At 45.9% G+C, this 27,781-nt stretch overlaps 1 protein-coding gene across 2 annotated transcripts in view; it reads right to left on the reverse strand.

Annotated features, from left to right (window-relative positions):
• Msra (methionine sulfoxide reductase A) overlaps positions 1-27,781 on the reverse strand; it is a 329,950-nt gene that overhangs the window by 101,822 nt on the left and 200,347 nt on the right. The window contains exon 4 of one of the 2 annotated variants that reach the window (XM_076852262.1): positions 6,148-6,252. The exons of the other annotated variant lie outside the window; for it this stretch is intronic. Coding sequence (XP_076708377.1) covers positions 6,148-6,252 — 105 coding nt within the window. The remainder of the gene's footprint in view (positions 1-6,147; positions 6,253-27,781) is intronic. 2 annotated transcript variants of the gene reach the window in all.

Here is a 27,781-nt window from a genome sequence, read left to right on the forward strand (position 1 = left end):
GGCCAAGGGAGAAACGACAGGTGGCCACTGAGCAGGGGTGTGGCCAGCCTGCCTCACCACCACAGCTTTGCTAACCTGGGTCCATATTCTCATCAGAGGTTTGGCTAAAGACATTTAATCAAGGGAGTGTTTTAATTAAGGCTTTAGAGGGGCAACAGGAGTTGGCGTTGTTTAAAGTTGGAGGCTGTGTTGGTTAGAAGGTGGCTTTAGCTGCTGGAGAAAAGGACAGGCAAAGAGGCCTAAACTGAGTGAAAATAACAGTAGTTTGAACAGGATGATTCTTACCTATACAGTCCAGCCTGAGGTGGTGACTCTGGATCCTTCTGTTTCAGCTCCTTGGTCCCTACGGTCCACAGTGGTTCAGCACTGCAGCCACACCTGCCCCTGGGAAGGGAAGAAGAGGAGGAGGATGCCCTTCCTCAAGGAACCCAGCAGTGGCACTTTGCGAATGCTCCAGGAGTCACAATTTTGACACATGCCATTCTCAACTCTAAGGAGTCTGGGAACTTGAATCTTCCTGGGTAGCTGCACATCCAGCTAGAATTCCCAAACTACCCAAGTGGGAAACCCATACTGAGTCCACAAGCAGTCTCAGCAGGGGGCCTCTGCTGACAGGTCATTGCTCCCAAAGCAGCGACCTGAGTGCTCCCGGCTTGCAGTTGCCCCAGCAGGCTCTCAGATCCACACCTTGAGCAGGCGTGCCTGGGGGCTGGGATGCATGTGTGGGAGCATTGTCCTCTCCCAGAGCTGCGGGAGGTGTGGCAAGGCGTTCAACGTGGAGCAGAATTAAATTCATGCTTGCTATTTACTATATTTGCTTGAGAAAAGACACTAAAGGCACAGTTACCACCACCTGGGGCCCCGCCAACATGATTGTCCATTGAAAAGGTCCTCCCGGTCAGGCAGCCTGCACCCTCCAGAATCAGGGAAGAAAACAGACATGAGCTCCAGACAGAGTAGGGGCCCATCCATATCAAGCAAGACCGAGTCCTTGGGCCCTCAATTCTCTTCTGTTAGATGATGACAAGGATGCTACTTCATAGGTCTATGATCAAGATTCAATGGAATGAGAAGTGTAAAACACTCATCCCTAAGACTGGCCTATAAGGTGTTTAATAAATGTCTCCATCCTTGGCCCAGGATTGAGGGGCACAGAATGGTTTGTAATTGAGAAGTCAAATTTATGGTGTGAAGTCAGCCAAAGCTGAAGTCTATGCTTTGTGTCCTGTAGCTTAGGCTGAGGCACATGGTGTATGCCCCGTATCCTATGCAGGAACTGGAGGGCCAAACTGTGTCACCTGTGCACAGGGCATGGCAGGTAGAAGGCTGCAGACAAGGGGTGCGAGGCTGGGACCCGACTCAGCAGTAAACCTCAGGAGCTCTGAGGAAGGGTCCCCCAGGCCCACCAGCAGCTGCTCAGCAGCATCACAGAACCACAGCGCCACCAACAAGGCCACTCCTCCAACCAGCACAAGGGGCTGAAGAACCTCTGCGAGTAGAGGAGTCACACTCTTAGTAGTTAGAGGGTATACAATAGTTCCCACAGAAAGAAATCAAGGGCAATGTGAATATAGGAGTGAATTCTAAAATCTGGCGACATGGTCTTGTTGTACTGAGAAAAACAACCACACTCTCCGGCATTTGCATGGGACCAGCATTTTCACATTACTTACTTAGTTCTTAGGACAGCCCGTGAAGTGGGCGTAAAGTTATCAGTAGCCCTTTTCACAGATGAGAACCCAAATCTCTTAAATCTCAGGCTCTGCTGTGTTACTGGGGGCTGCAGGAGTCTGGCGACCAAGTGGCCAGGAACGCACATGCTCCGGAAGCACAGGGAACTCTATTTGTCCCATGAACAAGACGGGGGAAAGCCAGCACAGAATGTGTTAGCTTTGACAGTGGTATTTGATGTTTTGGCAAAAGCTCAGGTTTTGTAGTAACTGGCCAATTAAGGTAAAATACTATCTTATTCACTGAGCAAACGTAAAATAATGCTGTCAGGTCTTCTGCTGCACCTGAAGCTAACCCCTTCGGTGGGACTCTCTGAACTCATCCACAGTGGCTATGAATGACAGGTCTCTGCTCCACCTGTATCTTATGATACCTGCATTTCCCATTCTCCCTCCTACTGGCTTCACTCCCTTCAAAATGACAGGTTAAGTCTGGGACTTTGTCCTACCCACAGGGCAGACACAGTGATAGCTGATTCGGGGCCTTGTAGCAGTGAAGAACATGCAGAGTTTTGTTTAGTCTATACCAAGAAGATCTGATTTAATGGAAGGGGGACTTTAAGGTCAGCCTCCTGCTGATTTTGCTATAGTCAGACACTTGACATTACCTAGAATCCCCACATTTGCAAATGTCATTGCAGTATATTGCTTCTCTAGGATACTGCTTCTCCCACAAAATGCAAAAAATTGTAACCAAAAATTTAAGTGTCCCCTTCAAATGCTAAATTACTTTATCAATAAGGCACTAAAGTCTTCCAACATGCTAATTAAAAATGTATTTCTCTTGAGTCATATTCCTGTGGAGGATCACGCACCTCCCGGGCACATCTCCACAGCAAAGGTCAAGGCCTTCTCAACTTTTGCTGGGGTTCTGTCTCTTTGCTGATAAACAATTCTGACAACAGTAGGAGCATTCCTCAAGGGGTTTTAGGAATTGCTTATTCTCATTTCTGGAAAGAAACCCAAGTGGGTTTGCTTCACAGATTAGAGTAGCCCAAATCCAACCTGCTGTTCTTCTGAGACATCCAGGTTTTGAGTGATCAGTTACGACCTTTCACTACCCTCATCCACTCTGTTGGTGGCTCTCTTTTCACTGGGGAATGTGACATGGCTGGCCAAGTTCATTCACAGCCAGCCTCTCCTGCTGCCTGTGCATCCTTCAGGGAGTAAGTTTCAAATTCTGAAAAGTGGCATGAGACTACATATTTTGGACCTTCAGGATTCCTGGGGAATATTAAAGTCGTTGGCTCCAGAGTTCTGACTTATGGTTTGTGTCGTTGTTGTTGTTTTGCTTTTAATGTTCCAACATTAACACATACCTCTTTTAATGATTTTTTTCTTAATATTTCACCTATAGTCTTATATCTACCTATTTGTATGTTCATTGATTTGATCTCAATACACTGAACTTCACTGTTTTTTTTGAGGGGAGATGGGTAGGATTCTTCCCTGTGCATTAACCGAGCTTCTCCTGCATATTCCAGACCACTTGGTGGTTTAGCACCATCTAGCAGCAGGATCTAAAATGAATGTCCTTTATTAGTGACTCTTTTACAGCAGATCAGAGACATTGCTATGTTTTTCAGGCCACACTGCCTAAATCCTAAACCTTAATTCTAAATTCTGAATTACCAAGGAAATCTCTAATCAAACCACCAACAGGTCTTGAAGTTTCATTTTTAGTGTCCCTACTCCACATGTGAAGTTTATGCTTCTGATATATAAACCCAGATGGAAAAGGTTATCTAGTTACCAGTATAATGAACACAGTAATTAAGGTGGATGAATGGATGAATTCAGATTTTTGTTATTGCAAGCAACAGTAATTTAAAAACCTAGCTAAAGAAAAACAACCAGGGAGCACACCATGGGAGCTCTGGTAGCCTGGAAAGCCACCAGGAGAGCTCCGAGAGTCACGGCAGGCAGTGCCTCTGCTCATTTTCTCTGCTTCTCCTGTAGGCAGGTTCTTCCCACGCCCAGAGCACCTCTGCCTTGGCACCTCAGCAAAGGAAAATGTTGTTCCTTCTCATACAGGGAAGGACGCTAATTGGCCCTGCTTGGGTCACAAGCCCAGTACTTGGGTCTATTGTCAACAGGAAAATGTACTGTGATTGGCCAGACCAGTCATGAACCCACCCCTTGGACCAGCGACACCCAGCCTGTCTCCAGAAGGGTCATAAGGAGCCATACCAGACACAGAAAGATGACTATTGTGGCCTACCACGCTGGCTACCCAGGAAGCAGTTATGATAATAATGTGGGAGCACTGAGGTCAAGGCTGTGACATTCAGCCAGATGACCACTAGAATCTCCCCACTTACCAGTCTATGGATGAAGCTCCAAATAAAGCCACTACATCACTAGATCACCTTATGGGCTCAATCCCTCAGCTCCATGTGTCAAGTCCTGAACGTTAGCACCACAGAATGGGACTGTATTTGTAATTTGATAACGTTTTTAAAGAGGTAAATAAGGTGAATCAAGATCATTAGGGTAGGCCCTGATTCAATGACTGGTGTCTTTATAAAAAGAGATTAAGCAGAGAGACACACAGAGGAAAGGCCACATGAGGACACTGAGAGAGGATGGCCATTTGTAAGCTAAAGAGAGAGGCCTCAGGAGAAATAAAACCTGCTGCCGCTTGACCTTGGATTTCTAGTCTCCAGAACAGTGAGAATAAATATCTATTGTTGAAGCCACCCCATCTGTGGCACTTTGTTATGATGGCCCCCATAAATGAATACAGACAGCAAACAAGATCTTTAAAGAGGTGGCCAGATGAAGACGGGGCAAGTTCAGGCCAAGGTGACATGTGGAGCGGGAGAACAGGAGGTTCCTCGAGGTTCTGGTTAAGGTAGAATTCTCCCCAAGGTTCAGGGGCCAGGACTAGCAATTTATTACCTGCTGGTCCTGACAAAGACACAATCAAAGTAGGAAAGAGGGTAAAAGGGACAAAGGCAGAGAAGTCGATGACAGGCTTCATTACAGTAGGCCAGGTCCTGGGACATGGACTTGGCCTGCAGGAACCTGGCTCCCCCATGGCTTCAGCCTTCTCTGGAATCCCAGTGAGTCTCCACTGATAATTTTGGAGCTCTCAGCATCTCTCAGACCCAGGGCTCTGCCAGCCAAATGGCTGAATGTCTGCTGTGTCTGATGGAAGGCTTACCAGCATGAGTCCTTGGCCATTGCCACACTACTATGACACCCAACAGTCAGAGCCCAATCCCTCAGGCCTACCTTTTGTGTGTGCTATGAGAGTCCAGTGGTCCATCTGCCCCTTCCGATTGAACTTCTCAGTCTACCCTGCCTCACACCTCATTCTTGTCCCATCAGGAACCTACCACCATGTCAAAGAACGTTGTCATGACAACCTGCCCGGCCTCCTTCCTAGCCCAAACCTAGGGCCTTGAGCCACCTGGTGGATCTGCCTGCATCCCAGACCCATCTGACCTGGCTGGAGCTATCACTCCCTGCATGGCCTTTGCTGTGACCTTTGCCCTCTGGCAGATCACCCTGGCACTAGATGGTTCTCAGAAGCAGCACTCAGAACTTACCAACCTGTGCTGCTGGGATCTTATAAAGATTCCACCTCAAGTACAACGCATGGTTGGAAAAAGCGTATCGACTCATTGGGAAACAGTGAACGTGGCCCAGCCACAGCACAAACCCCTGACCCCAAAGGAAGCGGTTTGTTGGGGAGACAGACTTCTGTCTGGCAAAGCAGCACTGGGGAGGCTGAGAGCGCAATCTGGAAATTGCTTCTTTGTTGAACATTACAATATTTGCCAACACGGGATTTTCCATTTGTGTGTGCATTCAAATAAAATTTCTGGCCACTGTTGTTTATAGTCTAAATATATATTAATATTTCCACATAACAAATTCTAAGGAAGACAAATGAAATACTTAAATAACCCAAGCATTGTAGACCTACTGAATACAGCATTTTACCTTCACATTCTTCTTTCTGTAATCACCCCAGACGTTTGCTTAGAGAACAAACCTGATAACGTCAAAAGATGAGGAAGGCTGAACTCGGAGAAATAAAGGAAGCATAAATCAGGAAAACTTTGGAGCTGCGGAAAGACACTTTAATTTTGTAGACAAAAGACTGCATTAAGGAGGAATAATGCAATAATCAAAGGTGAACGGATCTCCATTGTCTGGCATCTTTCTCTGTGGGAATTTTCCCACCCCTGACAGCTGTAAGGGGGGAGGGGCGCCGAATGTGGCTGCGCCTTTATTCTCTCACCCTTTTTCTCCCCAGCCCCTCCTCTTCTCCGTCAATAAATGTCTGCAATCATATTCTTGAGCTCCTGTGTGATTTCAAGGTTCATCTCTTCCATGCAGCTCAAACACTAATTATCCCAGCTGTAATTAGTAAGATAATTAAATACTGGCTCACTCATCACTCTACCTTGGGTCGGGTCGTGATTCTCCCAGAAGACCTTGAGCAGTTCCTCAAAGCTGATGCGTTCCGGCTGGTACACAACCCGGACGACTTCTGCATGGCCAGTTTTTTCTTGAAAGAAACAGAATGTACAATCAAAATTTACTGACAACATCAATTTATTGCAAATTATTTGTTCTCAAGAAACCAACAGACAGAAGCTGAAATGATTCCCTCTGAAGGAGGGGCAGAAGCAAGAGTGGACTTGAGCTGCCTCATCCTGAGCCTCGGTGCTGGCTCTTTTCCCATGGGAGCGCGCCGCTGCACTCCAGTGAGCTTCCTGGGGCTGTGGCTTCTCCATTGTGCTCTCCTAGTATCTTTAAGTCCATGAGAAATGAACTTGGATTTTCATTTTTCTAATCTCACTCTGATGAAACCCTATAACCCAACCTGACATAACAGTCAAGACTGGAACCCTGCAGAGGGGAACGAGCCTGCTTATTTTACCTTGCCCCATGTATACACACTAAGCTCAGCTGCCCGATGGAGCAGGGTGGTGCCGCGGAGAAACCCGTGACCGCAGGCTGAGAACGCTTCACGGTAGATGAGTTGGCTAGTGGAGAGCTGTATCCACTGTGCTGCTGACCCGGGGGCAAGGACCAGGTTCAAACACACGCCGTGGAAAGTGCCTTCTCAGGAAACAATGACTCAGGCCTCTCTGGTAAACAGTGACTGCAGCAAATGTCTGCAGGGCCCATGGTGCAGGTTCATTCTCAAAGCCAGTCTGGAGGTTCCAGAGATGGGGAGTGAGGAACCATTCACAATAGGGAGTTCACGTCCCTCCTACTGCACAGCCTTAGAACTTGGTGAAAAACAGACCCTCCCTACTGTCAGCATCTCTGTATTTATATTCCTTTTCTGTCTCTTTTCAGTCACCTCATGCGTAATGAAGAACTTGACTTTGTCCAAACAGAGGTCTGGCCTTGGCCCTTGGCTACTGGTAGATAACTTATGTCCTCTCTGATAGAAGACGGAATGGGGCTGGCCACTCCAGCTCTGAGGATGGGCGGAGGAGCAGCCATGTGAAGCAGGGTGGGGGCTGTGGATGACATGTCATCAGTCAAGCTGGGGCCTGAGGTGAGCCATGGGGCACAGTGGAGCCACAGTCAAATCTCTGCACACCAAGGCTTCGGCAAGTCTCTCTGGCGTGCAATGCTCTCTGCACGCTGTCAGACATGGATGCCGGGAGGTTAACACGTGCAGACTCCACAGGAGAGGAGACCAGAAGGCCTGGAAAACCTCCACCTCTGCAGCTGATTTTTGAGCTGTGCTCGTTCCCTGTGATAAATCATAAGTGCAAGTGGAACAGCTTTCAGTGAGCTCCAATGGTCCCTCCAGCAGACTGTCAGGCACGAGGGTGGCCTGGGAACACCCAAACTGCGCCATAGTTTGCTTGTGTTTTCCTATGCTGGTTTTTCCTCTTTCGTTCTCAACCATCTGATGCCAGCAGCGGAGAAGGTAGAAATTCCCATTCCACAAACGGGAAAGCTGAGATTCAAGTAAGGTCAATTGGCCTGAGGTCACAGAGCCAGTGAATTCTGTGCCATAACCTAAATAAAACACCCTCTGACTTCTTGTCCAGAGTTCTACTCAGCACATCCCAGGAGAGCAAAAGCAAGGTGTGTATTGGGAACATAAGTTCAGAAAAGGAAAGAAATCTACCAATTATCTTTAACTTTTTAAATATATAATTTCTTTCTGATTGTAGATGCAATAATTGCAAGTGAGATAAAGCTTAGAAAATATGACAGAAGCACACAAATATAAAATAAAACCCGCCTGTATCCATGCAACATAAGCACTATAAACTCTTCTTATGCATCCCTTTCTGAAGGCATCCACATGCACATGCGCAAGCACACCCACGTGCAGTTTCTACGACTGTATCGTGATAGTAGACTTCCCACTTACGGGTGTACTGAGAGTATTTCCCCATACCACTGAAATTTTCAGAAAACACCACTTAGAATGACTACATAACACTTCATCAGATGGGTGTCCGATTACTTAGTCAATCATTCCCTGTCATTGGGCATTCAGACTGAATCCTATTTTTATCCCTGAATGTAAGTATTTTTCCACACTTCTAAAGCTGCCGAAAGCCATAGTTATATAAGTGGAATTTCTAAATCAGCGTTTATAAACGTTTTAAAATTTCTTGATGGCTAGTGACAAACTGCTTTTCAGTAAAGTTGACCCAATTTTCTTTCCCCATTAGCAGCATATTTAAGGGTCAGATTCGCTTGCTGTTAAATGGTTTTAGACCTTTGCAATTTGTAGCTAGAAGTCAGTATTCTATTGTTTCAGTTATAATGAATTTAACTATTAGTGAGTTAAAAATAAGTTTCATGTTTATTAGTAAATTTCATTCCTTCTTTGCTCTAATTTTTGCCATGCCCTATTTACATTGAGCTATAATTGGTCATTATATTGATGTTTTATTATTAGTTGGTCATTCCATATAATTTTAATTAAAATACTTTAGTCATTTAAGTTAGCATCAAAACAGATTCTATGCTGACAGAGCAGAAAAAAATGACAGGAGAGAGTCTACGGAGAACATTCATCAGGTGTAATAATCATGTTATATAAACCACTTTTGATCTACTTTAAAATTTTATTTTATCATTTCTGTGTTGAATGGTTTAACTTCATAAGCATGAAAATTCTGAATATTAAAAATGGTAAAAGTATGTTATAAATATGACACATGTATTTGGTATGAAAAGCATTGAAGCCACACTATAAATATAAGCAAAAGCTATAAGCAGACTATGCATATAGGAAGAGATAAATGTAAATCAAGACATGCGAAATGCTCAACATCTTTAGATCAAATAAGAGCAAATAGGTGCATATGAAAACACTAGCATACCACCTCTTATTTATTACCATTTGTACAGCCCCTTAAAAGCATGCTGCTATTGTTGAGGACACAGTGGAACCAGTGCCTTTTCTGTCCAGTGACAGGGAAAAGTCCCCATGCCCTATGGGAAAGCCCCCTGGCACACATGGCACGAGCCATGATGAACGATCCAGGAAACCTCAAAGGTATAACCCCAAAGGAGGGAAAAGATATCTGAGGACTCTCATTCAGACCACCATTCTCTAAAAGGTGGAAGACTGTAAGAAACACAGAAGTCCAAGGAGAGAAATGCTTCATGTAACAGCCGCAAGATGAAACGCAGTAACTATCAAAACCCAGCGTGCTCACCGCAGGGAAAGCTGCTAGTCCTAGAACACCAACAGCCTGGCAGGCACTCGGCCTACTTGGTGCCACTTTGCGCTCACAGCAAGTTTCCTTTACTGTGATAAAGAATATATAATATAACATTAGCCACATAAGACTGAGCCATTTTTAAGTGCACAGCTCAGTGGGGTTCAATACATTCATGGTCGAGCAAACACCACCCACCTCGGGAGCTTCTCATCCTACAAAACCACACCCATTCAACACCAATGCTCCTCCTCTCTCCCGGCTCTGGCACCCCCATCCTACTTTCTTTCTCCATGAATTTGTCTGCTTCAGGTATCTCCATATAAAGTGGAATCATAGGGTATTTGTCTTTTTGTGACGGGCTTATTTCATTTGGTGTGATGTCCTCAAGGTTCATCCAGATGTCAGAATTTCCTTCCTGGTATTTCAGTGTGGGTATGTGTGTGCACGTGCCACATGTTACCCATCCACTCACCCATCAAGGCACATGTGGGGTGCCTCCACCTTTCAGCTGTCATGAATAATGCTGTTTTGAAGCGGGGGACACGAACTGTTTGCAAGAGTGCAAGAAAGACATGGTCCCATCTTACAGATGAGGAAACAGTTCTGTCCACAAGTTTTCTCATACAATATCACACAGCTGGTAAGTGGTAGACACAGCCACAAGCCAACTAGGTTTCAAGCTAAGAGGAAGCTTGGGCCCACTCTATGACCCCAAGCCCCTTCAGAACAGAGGAAACTGGAGTCACTAAGAGCAAGCAGACATCACACAGCAGTGGCTCTGATGAGAAATCACAGCTGGGTGGTAGCTGATACCCAGGCTGTCAAAAATATTTTGCAGGATCAGGCTCTTCCTCTGCAATAGCAATATGGGGTCAGGAAAGTTTACCGCTCACCAGCCAACACTTGCAGACATGATCCCCACAGACACAGATGCAGACACTATTTGTGGAGAGGTTTAAAGATGCCTGGTTGTTTAAGAGAAACCACGATCATTCAAATTCAAGGTCCATTTGCATTGACAAACAGTACAGAGATGCCCTTGCCAAGCTCACCTTTAAGTCTCTTTACTTTATTTCTCCAAAGTAAAAGAACCTTTGTAAAAATACACAGTGCAAATGATCAAAAGGATTAAGGGACTCGGAACCACTTATGGAAATGCCCGCGCTTCGCAGGAGCCAGCCAACGTGACAGGCTCATTTCATTCCAGAGGCCAATCTGCAAATACTGTCTGGTGCTTCCAGAGATAAAAGGCCATATCTTAAAAATATTTCGAGCCGAGTCTTCACATTACATCGCGCAAATAGCATGATAGAAGTGACGGGCAAACACACTCGTTAACATCCACAGCAGCAGTCCAGGTGCCTTCGCACTGCTGTTCCAAAATATCTTAAAAGGAAAGATGGGAAAGCAGGAGCGCCCTCTCTGAGCACCTTGCTCTGCTGCCTGACCCCACAGATCCCGGGGAAGGTGAAAGGTACAGAGGCTGGGGGAGGGGCCATTCCTTCCAAGACAAAGTATCCTAGGAGAGACCCAGCTGAGCTGTAGGCACAGGCTGCCAGGTGCCACCCTGACGTGTCTAGGAGCTCAGTTCAGGAGCCCTGTGCCCAGGTGGGCATCCTGGCCACTTGGCAGCTGTGTGGCCTTGGCAAAGCTCTTCTCTGGGCTTTGACTTCCTGACTTCCTTATCTGTAAATGGGGACATTAGTGGTACTTGCCACAGAGAACTGTTTTGATCCTGAGTTCAATGATCCATGGGAGTGCTGGGGTTGTGGCTCAGTGGAAGAGCGCTTGCCTGGCATGCGTGAGGCACTGGGTTTGATGCTCAGCACCACATACAAATAAATAAATAAATATGCACCCACAACTAATAAATAAATAAATAAACAAACAAACAAACAAACAAATAAATAAATGTAAATTGTCCATGGGAAGTATTGAGAGCAGCATAAGGCTTCACACACACAAGACCTCCACCAATATTTGCTTTAATTTTTTTTTTTTTTTTTTTTTGGTACTAGGAATTATGCCAAGGCCTGCCCCTTTTTATTTCTCACTTTGAAACGGGTTCTCACTAAATTGCTGAGGCTGACTTTGAACTTGCAATCCTCTGCCTCAGCCCACAGAGCCACTGGGATTATAGGCATGCACCACCATGCCCAGCTCACTCAACATTAGCTTTTTATTAACAGCACTGTTAAAATGGATCACTACCATTTCTAGAGCTCATAATGCTTGGAGTCTGGGAATCTGTATGCTTACTGGATTCCCCAGGTGATTCTTAGAAGTGGTGCCGGTTGGAAACCACTGACTAAGACAGCCCACGGACTTCTTAAGGGGTCAACCCTCAACTATGTACCCTGGCACCCCAGTGCATACTGTCTGCAAGGTCAGGAGCACGGGGAGCCCCCAAGGCCTCAGGAGGAGACAGGAAGGAAGGCTGGAGAGGGGAAAGGATGAGGAGGGGCGGAGAGGGAGCAGAGGGGAAGGCAGGAGAAAAGGGGAGGGAGGAGATTCATCTGCCGCAGTGAGGAGAAGGAGACTGGTCCCCAGGAGTAGTAGTGCAGATAGCCACCATGGGCATTCTCTAAGCACCGTGCGTTGTTCTAGGCTCCTGACGTGCATGGATCGAGTGGACCCACAAACACCCTGGGACAGCTAATATCATTCTCAATTTTTGGGAGAGGAAATTGAGACACAGAAGCAAAGGAAATTTATCTAAAGTCAAACAAATATTAAGTAAGGGAGCCTGGACTTGAGGAACGCAGGGACACAAAGAGCAAATAGCCCTAGGTGACTCTGGGCAGGTCACATGCATATCAGGACATCAGAGACATCCAGAGGGACAGGGCCCTTATGGATGGAGAAACCAGGGTGGATGGAGGAGAGGGCGGGGCACCCCAGTGAGTTGAATGTGAGGACCAGTGGGAACTTCAGGGGAGGGTCAGGGGCCAGGCTCAGGCTCTCTGCTGTGGGTGGGGCCCTTGTGTCTCTTACTGTGAGGGTTTCTCAGTGGCCCATCCCTGTGCCAGCTACCGTCAGGAGAAGCAGGAAGCCCAGCCCCTGCCTCAGATGCAGGTGTGTTTGGGTCTACACACAGCCACCCGAGAGACGACCAATAGGAATGTTATCACCTTACAGCTAGAAAAACTAAGGCGAAGAGCCCAAGAGCAACTGAGGTGACCGGAACGAGAGTCCACAGTGCTCCAGGACCTGCTGCCTCTCCCACACCTGGCCTCTGCCTGGGGCTTCAGGAGCCCTCACCTGGCATCAGGACCCTCCAGCACTGGCACCGTCTCTGCCTTGGGTCCCCACACCCTCCCTGACCCAGGCTCCTGTCTACCTGCACCCCCGCTCCCACAGCCCACAGCCCACGAGCCTCTCTCCAGCCAACTGCAGTCTAGACCCAACCTGCTCCTGGGGACCCTCCAGCCCCCCTCCTCCAGGAAGCCTTCTTAGCCTGGACCCTTCAGAAAAGACCGATGCCAGAGGAAACAGTCCATGTGACTTGATGGGACTGACTTTGCTTAGAGTTGGGGTCCTCAATGGAGTCACATCCTCAAGGTCACTCACAAGGTGGCTGTGAGGACCCGAGATGGTGCTAGGCAGCGTCCTGAACCTGGCACACAAAGGGGACTCAAGCAAAGAGGTTTTCTTCCAACCCCAGGCTCAGCCTCCCCGATCCTTCTCGCCTGGGATAAGCTCTCTGCAGGGAAAACCTGAATGCTGGCTGTTCCAAGCACCTGCGTAGTCTCCCGCCCAGTGAGACCTGGAGAAAGGCAGCTCTTCTCTGCTGTCCCCAGGACTGAGCATACAATAGGCTGTTAATTAAAACACCAGAATGGGAGGACGCATTAACTGATCTTCTCACCGCTCACTCAGCTTTCATCTGGACAGGGTCCTGACCTCCATGTGGACCCCAGCCCACTCACCTGCCTGAGAACCAGACCCCGGTGGAATCAGGCATGCACACAGTGTTCTGCCCCTCTGCCCCTCGCCTCTGAAGTCCACATAGACCTCTCAGTGTACCCTAAGACAGGCATAGCCACCATCCGGAGACATAGCGCAGGCTGTAACATCCATTCACTGTGTGGCCAACGGGGTGTTTTAGTTATTCGTGGATCTACGAAAACTCACTGAATGCCTACAAAATCACACACACAGGCCAAGTGTCGGGGATGATGACGAAAATCATTGTGGTGACAACAAACATCTCTTGTCCCATGGGTGCTGCCCATTTAGGGAAGGAACTGCTCTTTCACCTAAAACGACCTGATCTAGTTTATTTATCCTACAGGCCAGACAGAGGGGAGAAGTGAGCTACCGTCGACTATTTTTCATTAAATAATAACCACTTTTCAACGCCCCTCATCTTTTCCCTGCCAACCAGACTCATCCAAACTGCTAAACCAAATCAAAGAGCACACAAAAAGATCCAGGTGTTTGAAGGAAGAGGGAGCGGGTGGGTGAATAGAACTCCCCTTCCCATAGAAGATCCAAAACACTACTTTCCTCTTGCTAATTAACTACAAAGAGGTAAGACGTCAGCTCAGTGTCATCTCCAGCTCCTGCAGATGGAAAATGTGATTTCCAACAATGTACTCATTATAAAAAAAACCCCTAATACATCAAAATTGGATGCCCTGTGGAGTTCATTATAGGATTTGAGGAGTGTCTATACTGTCATTTTATCTTGGCTTTTTTTCTTTTGTCTCATCAGTCACTTAAAGTGTCCGACGAGAAATGTAAGCTTTAAAAAGCATCCTATTCAGTGAAAAGTAGGAAAAACACTATGTGAGCAATTGTAATTTTTTTTCTTTTTTTTTTTTTGGTCCACCATGGGGAGACATGCTGGGGAGCTGAGAACCCACTGGTGTTTTATATGTTTTATACGGATGGATCACTCAGTGGATATTCTCTCAGAGAAGGGCTATAGACACAGTCAAACACTCGATCAAGAAAATTCCTCAAGAAAACAGTCAAATGTAACTATTGATTCTTGGTGCCAGGAAAGGTTCCCAATGCTACCAAGGTAACTAGCAGGTAAAGATTGGTAACTAGCATAGGAGTGAGCAGCCCGCTGGCACACAGCCTGCTGATGATAGAGGCTGGTCTTCACCCTGTTGAACCATTATTTCCAGGATGTGAAACACATGAAGGATCCCTGTGTGGGGGCTGATTGACGCCTGTCTTCCAGACTAGCACCTGCCCTCACCACTATGACACAGGCAGGCAGGACGAGACGTCAGCCAAACCAACCTGCCCAGTACAGACAGCAGTAACCTTGCTGCCAAGGGAACAAGTACAGTTTTACCTAATGGCCAAGGTACTGCACACTGAGAAAGTATCTCCTTGAGGCTACTGACTTATACCACCACGTCTGAAGCAAGGCCCGTGAGTACCCTATCAGGGGGCCACGGGACAAGAGTGTTTTACAACTCTATGCCTTAGAATTGGTTGTGGGATGTTTTGAGATGGACTTTCACACCCACCCCTCCATCCCCACTGGAATTCTGATACAGCAGATCTGGGGCCAGGCCTGGGTGTGTGCACTCTCACCAACTCTGTGGGCACTTCTGACGCACATCTGGGAAGGAAAGCTGTGAATCTTGGTGCTTGAAATACGAGGCAGAGGAAACTCAAGACGATTTTTTTTAAACAAAGATCTCAGAATTCTCTGTGTCCCAAAAGGTCACCTAGCTAAATGCTTTGTCATCTTCCACCCCACTGAGACAAGCAGATGACCATTTCTGGACAGGGCACATACCACTTCACAAAGTAGTGCCTGCCACTGTTGGACTCTCTCAACTGCTGGGAACTTCTGCCTTTTGGAGTCAAATCTGCCTTATATGCTGGGTCTAACTTGTGCCTCTTGGAGTCTATTCACTCCTCCAATGTGGCTCTCGAGAAGGCTCAAGTCTCAGGGCACTGTGGGGCAGTTCAGTAGACACTGACTTATAGTCAGAAGACATAAATTTGAGGGCACAAATTGCCAGAGAAACCACTTTACCTCTCCTAGTCATAAGTGCCCCTATGTAAAGCAGGAATTCTAATACCTGTTCTACTGATCTCAGAGCATGGTAGTGATCCACTGGTGGATAAGGGAGAGCACTTTGGGGACTTCCTGTAGTGATTAGGACTGTCTCTCACCACTATTGTCTAAGTACGTATTGTTAGTACCATATACCAAGGTGACCGGTAAGCCACCCATAACGGAACTTCATGATCAGCAGCCAGACGCTGTCAGGGAGGTGGGGTCTGCGTCGACACCACCAGAACAGCACGACTGCTCTCAGATGGGCTTCCCTGGGTGAGCCATCAGGGGTCAGTTTTTTCCTAAAAGTGTCATTCCAACTTAGAAGACAGTCGAGAACCCCTGAAATCGTGATAACAGAAGTCCTTAAAGCCAAGTCTGATGTCTTTTCATATTCATCAAAAACATTCTCAACCCTTACTAACACGGATGAGAAAAGCACCTCGTCGAGCCCACCATTACCAACATCAAGGCTGCCTGCTGCACCCAGGAGAGCTCCCACAAGTCATCCAGGACGATTCATTCTGTACCTGAACCACATAACAGCTACTTTTTAAGTCATTGTGGTAGCTGCATATTCTCCCACCTTGATGGCACAGTGCTTACAAATATGCCACACAGGAGTGGTGCAGAAGGGCCATCCAGGAGGAATGGCTGTGCCTTATGTAGACATCTAAATCCATTAATATAAATACAATTACTTGGTTGGTCTAAATATTTTTGAGAAGAACAGAATTAAGGGCCAAGCCTTTCGATTTATTCACAACTTAGCTGCACGTGGAAATATTGTTGGTGGTTTGAAAAACGTCTTGGTTCTGCCTGCCTATTCAGTACCAAAAAGTTCCACTGAATTTGTACCAAGCCATTCCCCCCGAAAAAAATATCTACCAGCTTCATCTCAAAAGCATGTCAACCACACAAGCAACCAAGGTACAATAAGTTTATAACTGACTCTGTAATTGTCAAACAGAAGCTCTTCAGAAAATCTTCACAGGATCAAATAAGCTGATTCGAGCAATTCAGTCCACTATAGCCTAACCCAGGTATTCTCAGGGATGTGCTGTCATGTCCAAAAGGGCAAAAATTGGTTCTTAAGGGACAAAAATGTCTTGTATGTTAAAATAGTTGTGGCCCTATGAAGGGTCACAGTACATAAACTGACAGATAGTGACATCTGTGATGTTAAAATTTAATGAAAGGGGGCTGACGGACACAAGGAAGAAATGTCTGAGAGTTGCTCCTTTTATGAAGTTGAGAAGCACGGGTCTAACTGATCTAATCTGCCAGTAGAATTGAAACAGGGACAGGACCAACCACAACTCCTCGTTACGCCACTTCCAGGTGGAGTCACACGTGACCTCACAGAGGAGGGCTTTGCTCCTTAGGTTCTCAGTGAGCCCAAGAGCCTCGGGCCTCACTCTTGGGTGCAGCTAACACAACACTGAGTGAGACAGTTCCTCACCTGAGAAGCTCACGGCCCAGAAGGACAGCAGTCTTAAATGGAATGTCCAGCATGAAGCAGTGACTTCCAGGAGAGGGTGCGCAGGAGGACACCTGCCTGCCGTCTGAGAGGACTTCTGGGGAAAGACGAGCCCAGCGCTTTTGGCGCTGAGCGCTGCAGTAGCCTTTGTGAGCCCTGAGTCTCTCAGTCTTGAGGACTTCACCCTTGAAGGGCATCCAAATAGCCAATACAAACATGGGGAGCATTCATTAGGCTCCATTCCTTGACCTATGATTATTACTTCAACTTCAGAAGGAAACAAGGCCCTGAGCATAAGCTTTCGTATGTAGAAATTATCTATTAAATCTTCATTGTAGTGCCGTATTATGTTCATTTTACAGACGAAGAGGCCAACCCTCAATGAGGTAGAATCATTCGCTAACTTCAGGCCTCGCAGCAGGTAGCAGAGCCCAGCAGGTTTAAGCCACAGCTCCAACCTGGCCGTTGATTCCACAGTCTCATGCTCTCCTGCATAAACACCCACATTAAGGGAACCACTAAATTATTGCCACCATAGCTTCCTATAGAGTGAAACTCAGCTGTAATTAGATTGATATTGGGAATCTTTTAGCCTTGATTAGTGGATCTTTGATGATAACCAGTAATTAATTTAGGAGCCCAAAGACATGCCCTGAGAAACACACCAAATGGTTCCAGCAGTGACGAGCTGGGAAACCATGCCAAGGGCATTGGCGGTGCAGTCGGATGCTGACTCGGAAGAATTTTTCAACTTCTCTGTATCTCAGGTCCCTCGTCCACACAGCAGTTATTATAAAATGCCCAAAAGGCAAGCTGTGAAGATTACATTGCGGGTACATGCGCACGCACACACACATGTACACATACACACAGGTTGTGTTAACTATAATACCTATTTCTTCTGCTCATTCTCTCCATCCCAGCCCAACAATGCAGGAATTTAACAGACATGAGCCTTTAGTCTTGGCTACATGCACAGGACGAGGACAGTGATATAAGAAATTCAAAAACACGTGATATGAAGAGCCTACCCTCGGGAGACTCAGGAGAACACTAACAAGGTAAAAAGTGCAGGTGCCACAGGAGAGGTACAGAGAAGCCATCTGGAAGACTGGAAAGGAAGAGGACAGGAAGGTTCCATCGAGGGAGAGCATCTAGCTGGATGTTGGAAAATGGGTACCACTGAGACACACAACTGGGAGTGAGGATGTTCAGCTCTGTTTCTATTAAAATTAATTTAAATGCATTAGGAGAAAACCCAATAAAAGGGATTGATTTTAAATATGCTATCAAATGAGGTTTGGGTAAGACTACTACAAAAGATTGGGAAGTATGGTGTCAGGTGCTGGGATAGAGCAAATCAGTCTGTGTTTAATGGTGACAAAGTTTCAGATTTGCAAGATGAAACAGTTCTGGAGATGGACAGCGGTTGCAACAACTATCTGAATGCACTTAATACAGTCGCTCTTCCCTTGTCTGTGAGGGGTATACTCCCAGATCACCAATTGACGCCTGAAACCTTGAATAGTACTGAACACTGTATATACTATATTTTTCCCATATATACTTTACCTCTGATAAAGTTTAACTTATAAATTAGGCACAGCGGGAGATTTACAATGAAAACAACAAAATAGAACAATTATAACAATACACAGTAATAGAACTGCCAATATAAGTACTTTTGTGCTAAGAGGCCATTATGAGGTAAAATAAGGGTCACTTAAACATAAGCAGTGTGATACAGTGACAGTCGATCTGATAACCATAACAGCTAGTGAGTGACTAACGGGTGGGTAGCATATACAGTGTGAATATGCTGGACAAAGGGGCGGATGACACATGTACCATCAGGATGGTGGTGCAAGAGAAGAGAGTACGATTTCATCACACTCCCCAGAGCAGCACACAACACAACATTTATGAATTGTTTATTTCTGGGATTTTGCATTTAATATTTTTGGACTATGGCTGACCATGAATAACTGAAACCGCAGAAAGTAAAAACCAAGGATAAGCGGTGAACTACTGGACTACCAAAATGTAAAGATGACTAAATTGGTAAATTTTATGTTATGTATATTTTACCACAATTAAAAAAGAAAAGATTGGGGAGGAACACATCAAAGTCCAGATGAGTTCTGCACTCAGATTGCCACACAAGTATCTTCAAATTTTTTTGATTGTAACGGCACCGAATGACAATAACAAAAGTCGCAGGCAGCACTCACTGTGTGAGGTGCAGTTCTAAGTGGCTTCCATATCAACTTAATCCTCCCAATAAGCCAACAAAGGAGGCACTTTTATTGCACCCATTTCACAGATGAGGACAACAGGCATAAAGACATCAATTGATCACAATCACAACACCAAAAAGAGAGCTGAGTCAGAATCCAGGCCTAAATATGCCAGGCCCCTTCGCCCCAGGCTATGCTGAGAAAATGGAGGAGACCGTCCAAGCAGGGAACCACTGGCCTGGATCCCAACACATGCACAAGAATATCTATTTATTTAAGTTTTAAAAAATGAAGGTTTCTGTGGAGATTTTTAAAATGATTAATCAAGGTTCTGACTAATCAGCTACAAGGCAAGAAAAGCAGTGGGTAAGACATCCCCCGCTTCCTGGAGCTCAGGATGCTGTTGAAGTGCAGGAGCATGCAAGTCAGTCCGCGCTGGCAACCGCGGGAAGGGCTGGCTCCAAGTGCTGGCAGGAGGACCGTCCTCTTCCCAACAAGTGTGAAGATGGCTCAGGGGTCAGCCAGTAGTGGTGTGCAATTTTTATATGACAAAATATAGGATTAAGTGTGTCACTGGAATCTAAGAGACTGGATGCATCTTGCATGGTTTATTGGAAAGAGAACTTGAAGAAAGCTTTACCAAGCAAAGAGAAAGGAGTGTGTGTGTGATATGAAGACTGTGCATAAACAACGTGTCTGCACTGAGCACTGGATCTGGCCAGCCTTCCAGGAAAGTCTCCTGGGCTAGGTTTAAGGAGCTCCTGGAGCTATGAATGGGGCCTTCTTCTCTTTGATCTTCAAGGGGAGCCTACAAATCCTGTGCATTTTCTAGGGAGCAACACTGGTCTCCATTCCCCTTTTCCTGCAGAGGGTGGGGAAAGCAGTTAGTCAAATAAAATCCAAGTCTCCTCAACAAACTATGGACAGAAGCAGTAAAGATAGGGAAGCAGCCTGCCTTTCCACATTTTTGTTGGAGAATTCATCCTGAACTCCAGGATCAACAGTACAGAGTCAGTGGCCAGAAAGTGAGCTGGAAAGAGCTGCGCTATTCAAGATTCATTTAGCAACCGTGTGGGGGGCACTTGGGTGGTGTCAGAGTCCACAGGTGGAGATGCCAATTTCAAGGGCATCTCCATGGCTCTCTGATTAGAGAACAGTCAGGCCCAGTGTCACCATGGCAGCTTCTGTCCCCTGGGCATGCAGAAACAACAAGGCTTGACACTAAGAGGGGAGAGAATGGATACCTGTCCCCAAAGACAATGATGCTGGCAAATGTGCTCCTCACTGGAGATGTTAATATCAGAAAGCATCTGGCTAGATGAGTTGCGTGCGTAGCTTTCATCTTGCAGCTACCCATTGCAGAGGTCAGTTGAGATTATTTCCTTGACTGCCAAAACAGCTAGTAAAAATGGTTCAAAGTGACTTTCAAAAAATAAATTTCAAGCTGCAGGTAAATCAGTAATGATTTCTGTACTAGGTTCTCCATCCTGGCTCTCTTGCAAATTATGGCAATGTGCTTGCCGCTTACTCACTGCTGAGGTTGGTGAGGGGACGATGTTTGTGAAGCTTGTTGGTTTTCGTGGATGAAAGGTTTTTGATTAGTACAAATTATAAATTATTACCATTCATTAGAAAGGACAAACGGATTATTTCAGCTCCTAATGCATCTCTGACATCCGCATGCTACTGCACAGGAGGAGGGTGGGGCAGCCCACATTCTCTTCACAGCACCACCATGGAACAAAACGCCACTCCTCCACCTTGCACAGAACACTTCAGAGCAGTCTGAAAAACCTGAAAAGTAAGTCCCACATTTCTTTGTCCCTTTATCTAAAAAGCAGGGAAAATATAATTAGAAACGTGGCTAAGAAGCCTCACTATTGTGCTTGGTGATAAGCTTCAGATGCTTGGATCCCAGCTCGATAATGGCCGTGGTCTTGATCGGTGCCCCTGTACAAAGCAGGCTCCTGCTTCACAGACAGGGTGGGGTCAAGGTTTCTGGCACAGAGAACAAAGTAGAATTCCCCACAGAGGAGCCACTCCATAGAGCCCCGTCATTGTGCAGATTTGATACCATTTTCCTCTGTAGCACATGCCAGGAATTGTCCCTTAAAAACCGTTTCTTATCTCTAACACTTGCCTGAGGTGTGTGGTGTACAGTGCTCGCTGCACTTGTATTGTTCAGGTCTCTGCTTCCGCAAAATCTTCAGAGTGGAAGCCACGTGTGCCTGCCACGTGTGCCCGCCACGTGTGCCCGTGAGTGCTGCCTTGTTGTCAAGGTCGGTCGGCCCAGGCTGCTGTGCACCATCATCCCTGAGGGCGGCTGTTGGAGTCTTCTCTACTTGTTTTGTTAAATCAACCCTTTTTAATTAATAAGTTAAACTTTGTTTTTCAACATTCCCAGTGGGGAAGTGCAGGGCAGAAGAGGTAAGGGGAAGGACAGAGAAAGAACTTGTACATACTGATTTAGAGTAAGTGATTTAGAGCTATTTTGACTTATTGGTGATTGCAGGAGAAAGTGCTTTTTACTTTGATTAATAAATGTTATGGTTTGGATCTGGAATGTCCTTAAAGGTTTGTGCATTTAAAGGCTTGGTCCCCAGGGCCGCGATGTCCAGAGGTGGGCTTTCAGGAAGTGTCTGCATCATGAGGGGTCTGACCTCTCAGTGGATTAGACTCTTGGGGGGATGACTCCTTTGAGTGGACTACCTACCGAAAGAGAGTGGGAACTGTACGCAGGTGTGGTATGATTGGAGGGAGTGGGTCACTGGGGACATACCCTAGGGGACTATACTTGTTCCTGGCCCCTTCCTCCTGCCCTCTGCTCCCAGCTCCATAATGGAAGTGGTTTCCTCTGCCACACCCTCTGCCAGGACGTTCTGCCTCATCGCAGGCCCAGAGCAATGGAGCCAGCTGACCATGCACTGAAGCCTCTGAAACAATGAGTAAAAATAATCTCTCCTCCCCAAGTTGTTACTGTCAGGTATTTTGTCACAGTGACAGAAAGCTGACTAACATAACAAATTTATAGAGATGAAATTCACCCCTTGAAAATGCACAGCTCAAGTGGCTTTCAGAATGTCCCCAGAGCTGGGCAACTATTACTGAGGCAGGAGAGAAGAAACAAAGGATAGGCCAAAAGAAGACAAAAAGGAGGACAAGGAAATAAACTTTCCACCTGACGTTCTGCAGACCTTTCCAGGTCTGGCACTCGCAAGTCAGCTTTTCTTCCAGGGCTGGCACTCCCACATTTCTGGGAAATCTGTAAGTCTTCGAGTTACTGGAAATTCACCCACTTGTTAAAGTTACCTTGTGCACTGTTAATTAGCCCACATAATAAATAGATTAAACAAAGAGAGATACACTATTTAAAGAAACTTATAATGTAGGGGATTTTCCAACATCGTCTACTGATCAGATAATGGAGACCATGTCAGCCTAAGGATCCTGAGTATAAGCAGACCACCACAGACCATCCTGGGATCACCAGACTGATGTCATCCCCACACCTACCCACACTCACACCTCATCAAGCTTTCCTTTTAAACGAAGAACTTGAGAACCCCCAAAGCACCCCTCACTCTCCAGATGCACTCTCTTGAATGTGTATTCCTTGCTTTCTTTAACCAATCTCTGTGCCTCTATTTGATACTTCCTTAAGTTCACTTCTGCAACATTTGTCAAGAGCACCACTTGCCTGAGTTGAGGTCTCCGTCTCCGGGAACTCCATGGACCTCTTTGGGCAACATCACCAGAGTCAGTTTTAAAGCATTGTCATCACTCCACCAGCCTCTCAAAACAATGAGAAAAAGGAGTAACACTCCAGACACTTTCTACAAGTTGGTATAACTTAATATTAAAATCAGATGAGGACAGTATAAAAAAGAAAAATTGTAGGCCAATCTCATTAATGAACCAAGATGCAAACTCTACATCAAAATTAACAGCAAACTAAACCCAGCAATGCATTTAAAAGCTAAAGCCCAAGGCAATTCAGGTTCATCCGAAAAATGTAATCAAAATCATTACCAAGATTTTTTTCATGAAAGCTGATTCTAAAATGAATGGAAGAGCAAATGGCTGAAACGACCAAGACGTTCCTGAAATGCTAATGGAAAGACTGGCCTTACCAAATACATCACTGATAACTAAGACAGTGCTTTGGTGCCACGATAGATACCAGAGCTAAGGAACAAAGCGAAGAGCCCTGAGAGAGACCTGTGCAAATATGAACACTAAGCACATGGCAGAGACTCCATTGTAGATGTAGCAACTGACAATTCATCAAAATGAAAACAAAATTAGACCCCTACATAATAAATTTAACCACTCTAAAATTAAGAAATTCTGCTTATCAAAAGACACACAAAAAGAATTTTTAAAAAGAAAGCCACCAAAGATAAGAAAAATATTTGTTATCATGTTAAGTGTCAAAGAATATACTCCTTAATCAAGAAGGAAAAGCAAAAATCTAAATAGAATAATTAGTAACAGTTATAAATAGGAATTTCACAGAAGAGAAACATGAATGACCAAATACATATGAAAATTATTAGTAATCAAGAGAACGCAAATTAAAACCATAAAAGGATGCCATTTTAAATCACAGAGTCAGCATAAATAAATAAATAAATAAATAAAACCTGAAATAGGGACATCCTAGCTTGGGAATCAAAAGCTGAGTGTACTCTACCATCCAAAAATCTAGGAACTGAGAGACATATGCACCTAGGTGTTTGGAGGCATGAGCACGTGCACAAACAGTATAGTTTATGACAGAAAAGAATGGAAACAACCTAATGTCCATCTATGGAAAATAGAAAGATAAATGTTTATAGCCATTCAAGAACAGGCACTCAGCAGGGGGAGAAAGAGAAAGAAAGAAAAGTACATTAAAAGTACATTCCACCAGTACAGATGAATCTCAGGGACAAATGTTGAAAAATAAAAAATAATACATGAGAGAATGTATAGAGTAGAGCTCCACCTTGAAACTGGTTCGAACAGGCAAAACTAAAGACCTGCGGATGTGGCAGAACCACAAAGACAAGCAAAGGCCATTGAGTGCTCCATTCACATAGAGGCCACTTCTGGGAAGAAAGCAAGAGGCTGCGAGGAGACGGCGGACAAAGGTGGCACTGTTATGGGTAAAGTCCCAGCTTTTAAGTTGAGCAAAGGGCTCATTTTTTACTAAGTTTGCAATTTAAATTCACTTCATAATTCCTTTCATGAGTCAAATATCTAATTTCCTTTGAAGACAAATACCTATAATAATAGCCCTAGATGATCTTATCTCTTATATCTCTTCTGACAAAAGAAACTATGTGTGTTAGCCTTTATCTTTCATTTAAGAACAAGTCATTCCTAACACTTTGCCTGGGCATTTAATTTTACGTACAAATACACAAATCAGCTGCTAGTTAGTCTACTGAGTTTTCTTGTGTTACAATCTAGAACTAAAATGATCATTTTCATCACAGAGGCCACATCCAAACCTTTTCTCCCCATTCAATTAAGATTTATCCTTTAGAAGCCTTCCAAATAACAAAAGTTAAAGCATGGTTTGAAGGCTGCTCACTAATTCTTGGAAGTTCTCTGCCAGAAAGCTAAATGTGACTGCCTTTGCAGGCAATGCCTTCATGGAAAGACTAGATTAATTAAAAACCGGGTCTTGAATGGGAGTTGTGATGTTGGTGATGATGAGGTACTTCTGAGAACATTGCAACTCCTCTTCCTGCCTTTGGCCTGCTTCGGGCCAGGAAGCCTGGAGTGGGAGGGGGTGCGCTTGGTATGTTTGGACCTGGAGTATCTCCCAGAGCCTCCTGTTGAGAAGAGGGGCTGTGGGGAAGGGGTTAGATCATTAGATGAGGTTCTGACCTCATCCACTGACAGCCGAATGGACTCCTGGGAGGTGGGACTTTGCTGGGGTCAAGCCCGGGAAGGGTCTGTCTTCTCTCCCACCTTTGTACTCCCACCCCCACCTCTGTCTCTCTACCTCCCAGCTGCCGAGAGCAGAGCAACTTTCCTCTACCACACCTTCCCGCCATCTTGCCTCGCCTAAGGCCCAGAGCAGTGGGACCAGCTGACTACATGGATAGAATCCTCCGAAACTGTGAGCCAAAATAAATCTTTCCTCCTCTCAGTTGCTACTGTCAAGTGCTTTGGTCACAGCAACAACAGCGAATTGACACTGTTGAGTCCCTCACTCTGTTTTATCCACTTTCTCTCTCCCTTTTTCTCTCCAGGGCTGAGCCCAGAGTGAAAGGTGAAAGCAGAAAGAGAGTCCAGGCTTATGTGGTGGGTGACACTTGTCAGCTGGTGTTAGGGGCTGAATTGTGTCCCCCTCCCCAATTTATATGCTTAAGTTCTAACCCCCTAGGACCTCCGAATGAAAGTGGATTTAGACACAGGGTCTTTAAAGAGTCATTAAAGCAGGCACTGATCAATATGGCTGGCGTTCATCAAGAGGAGATCAGGATACAGACACACAGAGGGATGGCCATGTGAGGACACCGGGACAAGAAGGTGGTAGGCCCCGAGGGGAGGTTTCTGAGAACAGCAGCTCTGATGACACCTTGACTGGGATTTCTGGCTTCCACGTCTATGAGAAAATCAATTTCTGTTGTTTAAGCTGCTGAGACTGTGCCAACTGTCACACAGCGTGGGCAGAACACTCATCTGGTATGCAGCGTCCCTCACAAGGTGGTAAACACACAATCAAAGCTTCTTTTCCTCCCTGCATGAGTTTGGGGGCTTCTGGTGGGAGGAAGCCTCCAGGAATTTCTGGCAATTGTTCCCTTGAGGTGGTTAGGCCTGTCCTTTTTGCTCCAACGGGCTGCTCACAGCGTCCCCACTTGCTCTTCAACCTCTGGACTTCCAGCAACCTACCCCACAGGTCTTCAGTCAGGATCCCTTTGCACACACCCCCGCCCCCCATCAGTGGTTCTCTTGGGAGAGATACTTTTTTAAGTTCTCAGGGTGGCTCCACACCACAAGGTCAACTCTAGAAGACAACACTTTGTCCCACACAGGTGGAAGCCCAGCCTGGCCCCGCCCAGCTGTGGTTCTACTTCCAGGGCGCCAGGCCCTTCTTGCCACAGCCTTAGCCTTTATCCTTTCCAGGCAAGAGTGAGACATCCTTACATTCCCAAGCTCTGGGAGCATATGGTAAGTTCCACAGTTGCACTCCTTAAAGCCCGCCGCTTGGCTTGAAGTAATGAGGCGTCCTCTGCTTCACCTCTCTCCTTAGGTCTCGGGGGGAAGATGCCTAATTCTCCAACAGCTCCTCAAAGAAATCTCCTCAACTCTTCCAACCCCTCTGTCTAATGCTGATTTAAAGGATTCTACAACTTCCTAGATGACCTATGCAACTGGCCTGAAGGTGCCCAAGGAATGCTGAGTTTGGCACCTCCTCCTGGCTTCAGGCTCAGGGGTCTGCTGACTTTGGTGCACAGAACTTCTAGTTCCACCGGGCTTCCTGCTGCCCACCCACTAGAAGATATGAAGGGCTCTCTTGGTAGAAGTGACTGAGAGACTAGAACCAGACACACGCTCAGGAAAGGGCTGCTGGCCGCCTCCCTGCGTGTCCCCACCCTCTGCAATCTCAGTTTCACTTCAGTCTAGCTGGACAGTTGTCCCAGAGCTGTTCCCCATTTCCCAATTAACAAAGTGGAATGACTGGCCTGGGATTCACTGGGGGAAGAGCCCTGGGATCTGGCCTTCTTAAGGAACTGGAGGTAAGTGCATTCTGAAGCCCGGGTGTCTAAGGTCTGAGCCTTCTGCACAGCAGCTCGCTACTGAACACTCCTCAGGCAGAGTCTACATGTGCTGGTCTCCAAGTGAGTGACCGAGCTGGGGTCATGCAGAGACTTGGGAAGACGGAAGGCAACTGAGGTTGTTTGTTATCTTTTTGAGCTATTTTTAAATATACTTTAGCATCTGTGGGGAATCATCCAATGCCACAAGATTACATGCATGCTGTTTGCCTCATGGTTTGACCCCATTTTCCTTTCCAGCCAGTCCTTCCCATCACTTTCCTCGGGGGTCACCCTCTCCTGACACTGTTCCTCACAAGTACCAGACTTCAGTCGAGCTCCCTCCTCCCCACCTGCCCAGCTCCTGGTGACACCTTCCAAACTCCAGCCAGGAATCACCTTTCACTACTCCAGATCCTCAGAGACCTCCACTGAATCTGTCTTGGAGACTCAGCATTTTCTACCTTAAACCTGGATTATCTTCTCTGCTCTCCTCGATGATGAGCTTCTTGAATCACAATGATCATATCTTATGGACCATTGTCCCTTCATTAGCACCACACTGACAAGTAAGCAGATGGCCATCTGATAAACAAGGAAAGAATATCAGTGGCACCATGTACGTAACTTATTCTTCAGTGACAGAAAAGACTGACAAAGAAGGTTAAGTCATACGCTTGACTCATAGGTTTGATTTCACAGTCATTTTGCAGTAAAACCAAGTCATAATTTTTACTTTTTTTTTCAGAAAGTGAAAATATGTTTAGAAACATTTTAAAAATCTGCAAGTCCCCATGAGCAAATCATATCTTCATATCAAATCCATGGTAACAAATAAGATAAATTATATCATCATAAGGCAGCACTTTCTTTTGTGAG

The sequence above is a fragment of the Callospermophilus lateralis genome, chromosome 4 (assembly GCF_048772815.1).
Source record: "Callospermophilus lateralis isolate mCalLat2 chromosome 4, mCalLat2.hap1, whole genome shotgun sequence".
NCBI classification, from domain to species: Eukaryota; Metazoa; Chordata; class Mammalia; order Rodentia; family Sciuridae; genus Callospermophilus; species Callospermophilus lateralis.